Genomic DNA, 12,714 nt, shown 5'->3' with positions numbered 1-12,714 from the left:
GCCTTACGTAGCCTTGCGTCATCAGTACAAGGCGGGGAGGCGGGACTTCCGGTCCCCATGTTAACAGCTTCCGAGGAAAGCCGGAAGAGATAGGACCCTGGACAGAATCCCGGGTTGCCAGCCCCTCCCCCGGCCCCTACGGAAAGACGAGTGCAGAGACTGTCCTGGCGAAGTCAAAACATTTATCCTGGCTTTGTCAGGTGAGGCTCTCCTTCCCCACCCAGGAATAGTACCAGTCCAACCCCCTCACCCTCCAATTTCCCATGACTCTCCGCGCCCTCAGGCCCCGCCCCCGGTCCCTCTGTCCCGCCCCGAAGTTTGAGGGGTGTGGATGGTTTGTGGCCCCCTCGCCTGACCCTAACCTTCCCCGGGCAGGAGAGCTGGGCCTGGGCACCGCCACCGTGACCCGGAAGCCCTTCGGCCGGGGGTGGGGGCTCATGGGCTCTGCTGCCACAGGGAAGGACCTCCCGGGCGCAGAGCCTTCGCCTCGGGAACAGCCAGCAGGGTCGCCCACAGGCTGAGGAGAAAGCTGAGGCCTGGGAGCAGGCAGACGCCCCCCGCGGCCCCCTGCGGCCCCCTGCGTCCTCGGCTTCCGGCTGTCTGTGCCACAGTTGCCTCCTGTGTAAATCACGATTCCTGACATTAACCTTGCCATCAGGGGTTGGTTGTGGGAGTGAGACATAATTGCTATCATTTGTTTATCGAACAGTCTTAAATTATTTTGCTTCGATGATTTCACGTCATCTTCAAAACAACCTTATGAGGTAGGTACCATTTTAAACCCCGCTTTACTGATGACAGTGCTGAGGCTTGAGAAAGTTGTTGGAAGTTACGTAGCTAGAAGAGGGACTAGACCGCGATCTTTGTTTCCCTGACTCCAGGGCGAATCTGTTAAATAAGGCCGTGGGAAAAAAACTTCGAATGTCGGTATGTCCACAGATATTGAGGAGCTTCTGTAGCATTGCTCTGAGAGCTTCTTACAAAGAGAACTGCGCTTGATTCTTCCACAAGTCAATGAAGAGATGGACAGTTTATAAGTAATGACGCTTTATGGGTGCTGTGAGAATAGTCTGGTAACGATAATCACCAGTTGGATTTGCTCAGGGACAGCTGTGAAAGTAGGTTCTCCAGGGAAAAGAGAAGATACTCCAAGGAATATGCGGAGATCCTCCATGCTTTTCTAAGAAACTGCAGAGAGAGAACCTTCACAGCACAAGACAGAATGAAATAAGAATTGTGGGAGCTCGTTGGAAAACCTTTCCAAATAATTTCTACTTGGGCAATGGCTGTTTTTTCTTCTTCTTCTTTTTAAGCTGCTTCATGCAGTCTAGGGCTGAATTTGCAATGTGATGGAGACTTGTCTTGAACCCTTCCTCCTGCCTTCATCTCCCAAGTTCTGGATAACTGGAGTGTATGCTGGGGCAGTGGTTTTACAGTTGTGAGCCAAGCCCATGGTGACCCAAGAGGGCAGGGTTTCTGGTGTCTGTCCCATGTGGCTCCCCAGAATTTGCCAGAACACTTTCGTAGCAGACGTGTGTCTGCTGATAGTCCCAGTACATTTGTCCACTTGAAGTGATCTGATTCTGTCCTTGATATATCACAAGGTATTTATTTTGGCTTTGACAGCTGTGCATGCATGGGTCTCTGGCCATGTATGAGATGTAATCAAATGAAAGTCTGGTAGGGATGGCTGCACAATGCCTGTAAAGGAATCTTTTCATTCTTTGAAACTACAGTTGAGGCTACTTAAAGGGCATATGTGCTTTAGTCCCATGTTAGAAATCTTAGAGAAACTCCAGGCTTACAGAGACATACGTAGGCAGGTATGGTGGTGCACGCCTTTGATCCCAGCACTCAGGAGACAGGGACATGTGGATCTCTTGAGTTTGAAGTTAGTTTGGTCTACTAACTGCTATGTAAGTAGAGAGACAGGCTAGGACCAAGGCTAGAGTCAGGATAGTCAGGGTTACACAGAGATACCTTTTCTTGAAAAGAAGGGAAGAAGCAAATGTTCTTTCTCCATGTATCAAAAAAATAAAAATTGAAAGTTAAAAAAAAAGCAACTAGCAGCTGGTGACAAGCTTATGAGGCTTTTCTGGTGACCTGTGCTCTTTATGGGAGCAGAATCTGAAAGCTAGATTTTCATAATAGAGGCCAAGGGTAAGTCCTTAGCTTGAGATTGAGGGTCTAGTACAGTTAGGGAGGTTGACTGCCTCTCCTAAAAAACACCACAAACTCCCCTCCCCCCCTTTTCCTCTCCCGCATGATTCAGAACCTAAACAAACCAGAAACCTGATTATAAGCCCTCAGGCCCTGCTGATGCTATCCCCCTTTGTTCCTACAGCGTGGACCCGGTCAGCAGCCAAACCATGGAACTCTCTGATGTCACCCTCATCGAGGGTGTGGGTAATGAGGTGATGGTGGTGGCAGGTGTGTTAGTGCTGACTCTAGCCTTGGTCCTAGCCTGGCTCTCTACTTACGTAGCAGACAGCAGTAACAACCAACTGCTGGGCACCATTGTGTCAGCAGGCGACCCATCTGTTCTCCACCTGGGGCATGTGGACCAGCTGGTAAGCCAAGGCGCTCCAGAACCGACTGAACTCCCCCATCCATCGGAGGGGACTGATGAGAAGGCTGAAGAGACCAGTGACACTGGAGGAGACTCCACTGGGGAACCTGGAGCTAGGGGAGATACGGAGCCCAGCCTTGAGCATCTCCTGGATATTCAAGGCCTCCCTAAAAGACAAGCAGGCCTGGAGAGCCCTCCAGAAGCTCCACTGGGATTAGATGATAGCACCTGCCTCTCTCCCAGCCCCAGCCTCATCAATGTTCGGCTCAAGTTCCTCAATGACACCGAGGAGCTGGCTGTGGCCAGGCCAGAGGACACTGTGGGTACCCTAAAGAGGTGAGTAGGCTGGAAAGAGAGCAGTAACTAATGATTTGTGCCTCACTCATTGGTTTCCCCAAAAAAAGTTGGTGCAGATTTGAGAGCACTAGAGGAATTTTAGTGGCTGGTCTCTGCCAGAGACTTCATAGTCAGCCCATCAGTTTCTTCCATGCCCTGCTTTGTTGGTCCAGACCTTTATATCCTCATTCCTTATCCAGTCTTTCCTTTCATCCTTATAGCAAATACTTCCCTGGACAAGAGAGCCAGATGAAGCTGATCTACCAGGGTCGGCTGCTGCAGGACCCAGCACGCACACTGAGTTCCCTGAACATTACCAACAACTGTGTGATTCACTGCCACCGCTCACCCCCAGGGGCAGCTGTTTCTGGCTCCTCAGGCTCCTTGACCCCCTCAGCCACTGAGCCATCCAGCCTTGGTGTCAATGTGGGCAGCCTCATGGTGCCTGTGTTTGTGGTGCTCTTGGGTGTGGTCTGGTACTTCCGTATCAATTACCGTCAGTTCTTCACAGCACCTGCCACTGTCTCCTTGGTAGGAGTCACGGTCTTCTTCAGCTTCCTAGTGTTTGGGATGTATGGACGATAAGGACATCCAGGAGACAATGAAAGGCATGGTCTTCCTCTTTCATGGCCTCCCCCCCTTTCCTGGCCAGAGCTGGGCCCAAGGACCTGGGAGGGAGGGATGGGAAGGATATGGTGGGTACCCTGTCCATGGGACCCAGGAAGGAGGTGTGTGGCCTCCCTTGGTGTCCACAGGGTACAGATATCTCTGCAAGCACAACTCAGGTAGAAACAAGGATATCATTTTCCCGATTTTGGAATCCCAAAGTTCAAATGCCAAGCTCAGTGAGAAGCTTGGGCTCTGGGTTTTCTCTCTTGGCCATGGCCTTAGCCCTTTTCCAGTTTCTTGCATGTCTGCCCCCAATCCCCCAGGGCTGCTGCCTGGCAGCTCAGCATGGCCTTAGCCTTCCTCTGAAGGGAGCTTGAGTACAACTTCCTCGCCTCAGATGAGTGTGGATCTTCTGAAACTAAATTCACGGGCACCCAGCTGCCACCACCTCCTCCCTGTGCCCTTATAGCAGCGATGGGATATTTTTTCCTTCTCTCAAAGCACTTTGCTTGCCCCCCCCCTTTTTTTTTTCCCTAAATCCACATAGAGCTCAGTTAGGAAGGGGATTGGGGCAGAAGGCCAAGCCCTCAGCATTGAGGGACCAGGCCACAGCTGCTGCTAGCCTAGACCTAAGGCTGTAAGAGAACACTGGACTGAATCCAGTGTCCTGCCCAGCTCCAAGGACGAGCTCTGGGTTATAGCTTGCCCTGCCCTAGGCCCTTAGATGGTAGGTCAGTATGAGCGAATAAAATTGTTTTGTGGCTGAGAAGCCTGTTTTGTGACTGCTCTACCCTCAGTAACATGGTAATGAGGGTGGGTAGGCCAGGCTACCAACGGGAGATGCAGTTTATTTACACCAGCAGCCATGGGGGCAGAGGGAATACACAGCGTTTACAAAGTTAGCTACCTGTACAGGATGGATTACATATGCAAAAATAAAAATCTCAAGACCACAGGACAGCGTGAGCCCCACCCCCCTCCCCCAATGACCCCAGCATGCGGTAATGCCAGGCGGGTGGCCCCTGGGCATGCGGGGGGGAGTGATGCATGGAAGGAAAAGCCACCGGCCATGGAAATTAGTACAGAACCCCCCCACACACACACTCAGACACATGATAGGATACAGGGTGGACGACACCTAGCCAGGGTGGGGAGGATGGGAATTGAAACCCACACAGCCTGCTGTTAGAGGGAGGAAGGGGGGAGTTCCTAGCCCCTGTTCAACTACACGGTAGAGGGGGCATAACTCCCCAGAAGGAAGGGTTTGTTCCCTCAGGGTCCCTGCTGGACCAAGCCCATCTCTTACCCAGCCTGGGCAGGGGGCTCTGCCCTGAGGGTGAGCCAAGGAACAATAGGGAAGTTTTTGTGGATAAACCAGTTCCCAAACTACTCCCTCTAACCAGAGGAGAAAGGGAGAGGTGGGAGAGCAGAATGAGTTGGCCTGAGCTGCAGCTACTTCTCTGAAGGGATAGCAGCCTGGGCCGGCTTCCCCTGACCTTCAGCAGGCTCCCAAGCCAGCGCTTGGAAGCTGCTGAGAACCTTCTCTCCCCCTCTAGTTTCCCCCTCAAGGGAGAAGGCTGTAGAGGGTCAAGGACAGAGGAGCCCAGGCTCCAGGATTTATTCTAACTCCTGCCAAAATTGGTTTGACTTTTTAAAAAATAATCACAATGCTTGGGTTAAAAACCAATTTGTAACCAGGCATCAGCCACAATCAGAACAACCCCAGGGGGAAGACTGGGGTTCCAGACAGGGTTCTACAACCCTAGCTCTGTTGTTCCCTTAACCCTCTAGGGTCCCTAACCCAAATAAGTCCAACCAGTCCTGGGTACTAGCTACCCAATGTGGGAGTGGCTCCTCCTGGGAAGAGAGGGGACATGTATAGCAAGTGCCAGAAAACATGGCTCAGGGTCAACCCCATCCCTGTCAGTCAGCTGTACTCCAGCCCATACCCAGGTCCTCCAGCTAGTTCCAAGGCATGATACCACCTACTTGCGAGGTGTGACAGTACATCTCTTGAGGATGTAGGCCAAGTAGGTGGGTGCCCTGGCATGACAGTCCCACAGAGGGTCAGCAGCACCCATCCAACCTCCGCTGACAACCCAGGGCAGAGACTACCTTCTCATCCCACCCTACTCCTAGCAAAGGGAGAGAGGCACAAGGTTAGGGTTTTTCCTCAGAGCCCCAAACCACGAGTACAGAATAAATAACTTAAAAGCGGCAAGGGAGGGGAACAGGGCACGCTTTAGAGGCGGGAGCACTGAGAGGAACCAAAGCTGGTCAAGGTGAAGGGTGGCAAGCAGCAGCTGGGAACTCAGGCTGCCCCAGCAGGGCAGGGCAGGGCAGGGGTGGGGTGGGGATGGGGCAGGTGGGAGGGTGAACACAGGGCCACCCCAGGAGGGTGAGGCTGGGCCCCTTCCTGGGGCAGGGAATGAGGTAAGAAACATTTCAAATAAAGCAGCACCGTCCCTCTCACCTGGGCTGTCCTCACAGCCCTGGGGCAGGGAGGGCAGGGGGCCACTCTGATACAGGCTCCCTCTTCCTACCCTCCCCTTCCCATTCCTTGAAGCTGTAGAGGCTGGAGGCCCTTTCCTGGCACCCAACAACAAAAGGACAGCTCCTGCTGCCAAGGAGGCCCATGGGGACTGAGGGGAAAGGGCTGCCCCTGTGAGGCAGTTCTGGACGCCCACCTCAGCAGACAGCACTCTGCCTGCTGACCCCGGGGACTGGGAACATCTGATAGGACTCTGCACACAGACAGGACACACCAGCCCTGCCCCTCAGCTCCAAGCACCGGACCCATTCACATTGCTGAGGGCAGCCAGGAGAGGCCTCCTCTGGGCTCAGCTTCCAAACCAAAGCCGCCTGGGTAGCCACAATGCCCCTCGGCAGGGCTTAGTCCAGTTCCTGGGGTGGGGAGCAGGCAGTGCCCTGGCACAGTGCCCAGGTCAGGCCCCCAGCCTAGCTGGACATCCAGTAACTCACAGAATAAATAGGAAAACCACCTCCCCACCAAACTTATGTCCAAGGCATAATATGTCCAGGTCTGAGTCCTGCACGCCGAGGGGTCATGCTTCCTTGCAGAGGACCCTGACACCCCCCAGGGGCACATAACTGGATCCTCTGCCTGCCTGGGCCACCAAGCTTCCCAAGCCCAAACCCCCAGCAGCTGTCCATATGCCAGGCTATGCTGCCTGGGTGGGGGTCGGGAGAGAGGGCTCTCTCAGCCAAAGGCTATCCTTTGCACCCAAGTCAGTTGATGTCATCATAGATGCTGGGCGTTGGGGGAGCCGGTGGCTTTGGCTTTTTCTTCTTGTTGGAGCCCAGGCCGGAGGCAGTCCCTACCAAGCTCAGATGCGATTTCTTTTTCTTGGTTTTCCGTGATTCAGAGGTGTTGGTACCTGCAGAGAAGGAGGCACAAGGGTGAGAGTGGAGCTGTGATGGGAGAGGTGGTACCCAGTGTCCAAAGCCCCTGAGATCAATTGGTACTGTATACCTAGACCCCATCCTTGATTTTCACTCGTCTTGGAGGAGCCTGAATCGGAAGGTGAGAGATCAGAAGAGCCGTCCCACTGAAGCCTGCTGATGAGGGCCTGGCTGTCAGTCATGTCAAAGCTGTCATTATCCAAGGAACTCTCGACCTCTGGGAGGACACTGGAAAGAAGAATCAAAGAAACATGTTAGGGAAAGAGACCACCAACCTGACCCACCACCCTTCTGGAAAGATCACTTACGCTGAAGGCCCAAGGAAATAAATCCGTACGGTTCGCCTCTGTTCATCTGTGTGCTGGGGGCAGCGTAGTGACCTGGTGGGGACAGAATGATCAGACCCTGACAAGGCAGGGAAGGACTTCAGGAACTCAGGTGGAGCAGAAGCTGGAGGGACAGGGAAAGAGTCAGTGGTGAATCCCCAGATGGTGGCCTAATAAGTAAGGCCTAATAGACGAAGGGAGGGTTAAGAATGAGGACCCAGGGGCTGGAGAGATGGCTCAGAGGTTAAAAGCACTGGCTGCTCTTCCAGAGGTCATGAGTTCAATTCCCAGCAACCACATGGTGGCTCACAACCATCTGTAATGAAATCTGGTGCCCTCTTCCCTCTTCTGAGATGCAGGCAAATGTGCAAGTAGAACATTGTATACATAATAAATAAAATCTTAAAAAAAAAAAAAAAAGAATGAGGACCCACTGCTCAAATCTGGGGGGACACCCGACCCACGCCCAGGATCAACCCCCTTTTTAGTTTCTGTGCTCACCTTGTGCACATCTTCTTGGTATGTTCAGAAATCACTCCACATTGCTGGAAGAGGAACATAAGCTGAAAGCAGGGGTAGGGGACCTACTCCAACACTAGATGCTCCTTCTGCACCAATGCTAGACTGCCGGCCCAAGCAGAAACCAGCCCCAGAGCACGTAGAACAGGAAGCCTACTTTCAGAGAAAACTATGGCTCCTGCTGCTATGTCACCTGTCTCCTTCAGAGTCCTGATTTTTACCCATTGTCCAGCCCAAGCAAATCCTCCCCCATCCAATTACACACCGTGGTGAGCAGGCTCCGAAGCTCTTCTGGCCCCAGGGTCTCATAGCTGATCCCAGTTGAATTGCTATACTGTGAGAGAACCAGACGTACACGTCAAAGAAGCAAAAGAAAAGAGCAGACAGGAAAGTGGTGGGAATGGAGCCTCCCTCGGACCCTCTCACCCCTGCCTCTGTGCTGTTTTCTAAGAGTCTTTCCAACCTACCTGCATATGGACAAGGAGATGGGACCCACAAAGAATGAGGAACACCCAAGACTCAAATAGCCCTACAACCACTTCAAGTTGTCAGCATCCCGACCTCAGTTGTCCAAATCCCAGCCACCTCACAAGGGGACTGAGAAGAGGCATAAAAAGGAGCTTCTACTCACCTTAAAAGGGTCGGAGTTGCTAAGTTCCCCTGAAGAAGAAAAAAGAAGGGGAAGGGTGTTTGATGCAGAGGTACAGACAGAGAACCCTGAAAATAACCAGAGAGGAAGTGGGGGTGACAGAAGGCTCACAGGCCCTCCCTCGCACTCCTGCCCCTTTGCCTCCCTTCCACCCCCACTACAAGTCCTGTGATTATACAGCTAGCAGTGCCCCTGTTGGTCTAGCCCCACTTACCATTTTTGTGTTTTAAAGACTTGGATCTTCGAGGGGAATTAGGGTTCTGGAATGGGAGATACCATAGCTTTGGGGAAAGGGCAACGATAAGGGGGAGCCGAGAACCCAGGGAAGGAAAAAAGATTTGACAAAGAAACAAGCTCAAACTCATACTATTCCTCCCCGGTAAGGTCTGTCTGTCTGCCTATTATTTCCTCCCTCCCTCCCACCAGAGGGAGCTCCCCTGCCCACCAGACACCCTTATTCCCAAACCCAGAGAGCCCCCCCCCCCAGTGACATCACACTTGAGTCAAAAGACCTGAGCACTCCCTGCCCAAAAGGGAGGGTTATCTGTCCTTCACCCAAACTTCCCCCATGCTCGCCCCGGCTCTCACCTTGTCTGATTTTCTCTTCTTGGCTGGGGGACAACAGAACAAAGAACACAGTTACTTTTAAATTCTCAGTCTCAGCACTTACATGTTTTTAAAAACTACATTCTTCCCCCATCATCAAGACAGTTTATGGCAAATGTATGCTCTAACCCTGCTTTCCCACCTCACCCCAGGCTGCCCCAGTTCCCCAAACACCTTTCTTCTCTGAGCCATAGGACCAGTCATTGTCATTGATGTCATCGTTGTCTTCTTGGTCACTTTCAGACTTGTTCATATTGTTGCTATTGGCAATCCTACCCAGAATTGAGAAGAGAAAGGGTCGAGGTTATCACACATCTGCACATTATTTTTATAGTCAAGTATGTGAGGGTCAAGTACAGCCTACCCTCTGCACCCTGCCACCTGCCCCATGGGACTACACCATGGTAGATTGCACAAGATGTCTATCATTGGAACAGGCAGCAAAGAGGTTCTCACCGACGGTTGGCGATTCGGCTGCTGTTACGACCCATTCCCAGGCACTTCTCCAGGTGGGGGGCAAAGCGGGAAGCAGCAATACTGCGACTGCAATTGGGGCAAACACACTCCTTGCTCTTCCACTGGTTGAAAACCTGTCCAAAGATGTCCAACCCAGGCTGGTCCACGATCTCTGGGGACAGGAGAGGCGTGGCGATCAGAGGGGGCAGAGTACCCTCACCTTTTGTTCTCACCTATGGTCCCATACCCTCTTTAAACTCATCCCTGCCTAAGCTCACAGGAGCTCCAGGGTCTGCATCTAGGGCAGTTTCTAGAGAACCCTCTAAGTCCCCCCGGGCAGAGGGGCAGAGCTAGACCACTCTCCTTCCACCCTGAAGCTCACCAAAATCCTTCATGCTATCAGGATCCGTATCATCCAGGAAGAAGTAGCCACACTTGACAGCCCGGTGTACCTCAAAGCAGAATCCCAAACAAGAATCCTCCACCAGGTCCGCATATATCTCCTGAGCGATGGCCTGGGCCCCAGGAGAGAACATCCATGGTCACAAGGGTGGCAGCCCCCTGAACTGAACAACCCTCACAAACCAAATATCCCGACCAAACATGCTGCTTTCTGTGCCACTTTCCCCACCTTGATTTTCTACTTTTCTTCCTCCCAGATCCTTGGTCTTTTCAGCTGGCTGTTCCATCTAAGGAACAAGGCTGACTACCCAAATTCCTCTTTGGCACAGATGCCAGATACAGCGAGGCAGAGACATCAAGAGAAAGAACCAGAGGCACACGTGGGGAGCCCTCACCTCTAGTTTGCTGTTATCCAGGCCAGACAAAGACATTTCCTCCATTTTCATTTGTAAACTCTTGTGGAGACGGCGCTCTGACTGCTCATAGCACAGCGGGCGGCAACAGGGCTGCACACATGGAGGTGGGGGTGTTGGTGTGAGTCCAAGACACCTCCAAAGACTGCCACCTCCCCTTCCCCACCTCCGAGTCCAGGGCTTAATCCTGGCATCAGAGAGTCTCCCTCCCCAAGGCCCCGAATCACTAAGTCTGATGGTTTTCAGGGCCTGAAACCAAAGGTGGCCTAGTCCTTCCCAGGCCTAAGCTCAGGCCCTGAACTGTACTGCCAATCAGACTCTGAGTCTATAGGAGGCAGCAGCTCATCCCAGGTACCCAAAACTCAAACCCCTCTTTGATACCCATGGTGCAATGCAGCAGGGGGAGGAGAAGGAACTCTAAGGCCTCAAAGCAAACCCACAGGGTGTGGCAAAGAACTGCACAGACTCAAGACAACCCCCCTTTCCCTAAGGGCTCTCAGAGTCACCTCTGCTTTCAGCCAGGATGTCCACTTGGGGGGGTACTGCTACCAGAAGTAGGAATGGCCCTAAGACCCTACAACCTTCACCCCACTGCCTTCTCTTAAAATAAGCCTGCCGTTCTAGGAGAGGAAAGGAGCCCACAGAAGCCTACAGGCAAAGGGCATTTCCAGCCATCACGAACAGGAGCAGAGGAGAGCCCCGTGGCAAGCACTCGAGGAGTGGGCACTCCCCTTACCTGTTCTTTTAGATCGCACCCTCCTCCCTCCCTCAGGACCAGCCCGGAAGTCTCTCCAAGAGCCCCAAAGTCCAGAAATCCCCACCGTTGGGTTCAGAAACAGCGCCCACAGTTCGGGGCCCCACTGAATGGTGGGTACGAGTTTAAGGAGCTGCCGGCCTCGAGTGGGGTGGGGACTGACAAATGAGCCAGGGGCACTGGGAAGGGTAGCAGGCCGGGCCGCGGCTCTTCTCCCGTCCTTGCGGCACTGCTGCTGCATCATACCGACTGGGGGGAGGAGAGCCGAGCCGCCCAAGGCCAGCGGCGGGCCGGGACAGAGCGACCCCCAGAGAGTAGGCAGAGTGGGACGCGTCCCGACCCCTCTCGGTCGCCGCCAGCCCAGAGCCCGGACCGGCCGGGGAAAGGAGTCCGGGAGGGTATCTCTATTGTCCCGGGGGCTGGGGCCTGGCTCCCTAACAAAGGCCCCGCGCCCCCTCCCCGGCCGGCCCTGCCCCGCCCAAGGAGGACCCAGCCAGGGGGAGACCGGGGGGCCCCGGCCCGGCCGGGAAGCCGGGGAAAGCCGGGCGTTTCCGCGTCGGCCCGGGGGAGGGGAAGGGGCGCTGACCCAGACCTGGGGGGAGGGGGCCCAAGCCCCGCCTCGAGCCCCCCCCGCCCCCGCAGGCCCTCCCCGTCCCCGTTCCGTACTCACCCCGCCCGGGGGGCCGCGCCGGGGCCCGGCGGCCTCTCAGGGCCGCGTCCTCCGGCGGCGGCGGCGACGGCGGCTGCTCCGGAGCCCCATGTCCGTCGGTCCGTCCTCGCCTCTCCCCGGGGCCCGGGCCCGGGGCCGGGGGGTCGGGCTGCCCCCCCGCCTCGCCGCCTCACCGGGCGGCCATGGCCCCTTCCCCTCCCTTCTCGTCCCGTCGCCGCCTCCTCCTCCTCACCTCACCCCGCCCGCGCGCAGTCCGCGCGCCGTCCGCGCGCCCCTCCCCCGCCCCCCACTCCAGCCCGCCTCTCCCGGGCGGGGGGTGCGGCGCGAGCCCGGAGCGCGCGCGCGTGCCGCGACCGGAGGATGGATGGATGGAGCGAGCGAGGACGCGAGCGTGCGCGCGCGCGCCCCTCTCCCCCCTCCCTCGGCGCGGGCGCGAGGCCAGGCGCGAGCGCGCTCCAACCTCCTCCTCTTCCTCCTCCCGCCCCTCCTCAACACCCCGCCCTCGCCCTCCCTTCCTCTTCCTCCTTTCGCTTTCGCGCGCCCAGCGACAGCTCGCGCTTGCTAGAAGGGCCCGAGCGCGTGCATCTGCCCCGCGGCCGCAGCTCGGCAGCATTTGCTCCAGGGGGCGGGGACCGGGAGGGGAGGAGGGGCGCCACGCCGCCGTCCAAAGTACCGGCGGACGGGAACTGGGGCGGGGACGTGGGCGGGGCCACTGCGGGCAGTCCGGCCAATCGCCGAGCCTCCTCGGCCCAGGAGGCCCAATAGGCTTAGAGGTGGGTGGGGCAGCGTTCAAGGTGAGGTGCGCGGTGCGCCGGGGGCGGAGACTGTGTGCCGTCCCGGCCGGCTCGGGGGCGGAGGCAACGGGGTGGCGTCGAAAGAGAGCGCCGGCTCCCGGCCGAGCCTGGGACGCCTTCCGGCCCAGGCACCCCCCGCCCTTCCCGCGGGGCTCCCGGCTCTGCTCCCCGGCCGCTCCCCGCTTTGA

At 55.7% G+C, this 12,714-nt stretch overlaps 2 protein-coding genes across 9 annotated transcripts; one reads left to right on the top strand and one right to left on the bottom strand.

The window, feature by feature from the left end:
* The first annotated feature begins 54 nt into the window (after positions 1-54).
* Tmub2 (transmembrane and ubiquitin like domain containing 2) lies at positions 55-4,280 on the top strand. Of its 2 annotated transcripts, XM_027427963.2 has the most exons (4): positions 76-200; positions 710-764; positions 2,345-2,905; positions 3,127-4,280. In XM_027427963.2, exons 2-4 carry the CDS (start codon positions 730-732, stop codon positions 3,488-3,490), a joined length of 960 nt encoding a protein of 319 aa, XP_027283764.1. In that variant the 5' UTR covers positions 76-200; positions 710-729; the 3' UTR covers positions 3,491-4,280. The 2 variants fall into 2 exon arrangements, with proteins under 2 accessions (XP_027283765.1, XP_027283764.1); XM_027427964.2 differs by lacking the exon at positions 710-764 and having other exon boundaries at positions 55-200.
* Positions 4,281-4,342: 62 nt separating this feature from the next.
* On the bottom strand, positions 4,343-11,944 carry Atxn7l3 (ataxin 7 like 3). 7 transcript variants are annotated; one of them, XM_027427961.2, is made up of 13 exons: positions 11,733-11,944; positions 10,291-10,401; positions 9,876-10,008; positions 9,494-9,665; positions 9,212-9,309; positions 9,020-9,042; positions 8,646-8,712; positions 8,414-8,499; positions 8,048-8,116; positions 7,765-7,808; positions 7,246-7,317; positions 7,008-7,165; positions 4,343-6,912 (listed from the first exon to the last, which is right to left on the bottom strand). In XM_027427961.2, exons 2-13 carry the CDS (start codon positions 10,339-10,341, stop codon positions 6,764-6,766), a joined length of 1,122 nt encoding a protein of 373 aa, XP_027283762.1. In that variant the 5' UTR covers positions 10,342-10,401; positions 11,733-11,944; the 3' UTR covers positions 4,343-6,763. The 7 variants fall into 7 exon arrangements, with proteins under 7 accessions (XP_027283762.1, XP_035303232.1, XP_027283755.2 ...); XM_035447341.1 differs by lacking the exon at positions 11,733-11,944 and adding an exon at positions 11,130-11,615; XM_027427954.2 differs by lacking the exon at positions 11,733-11,944 and adding an exon at positions 11,130-11,614 and having other exon boundaries at positions 8,646-8,691.
* Between the last annotated feature and the right edge of the window lie 770 nt (positions 11,945-12,714).

The sequence above is a fragment of the Cricetulus griseus genome, chromosome 7 (assembly GCF_003668045.3).
Source record: "Cricetulus griseus strain 17A/GY chromosome 7, alternate assembly CriGri-PICRH-1.0, whole genome shotgun sequence".
NCBI lineage: Eukaryota > Metazoa > Chordata > Mammalia > Rodentia > Cricetidae > Cricetulus > Cricetulus griseus.
The sequence above is the reverse complement of the archived record's forward strand: the minus strand, read 5'-3'. Positions and strand labels throughout refer to the sequence as shown.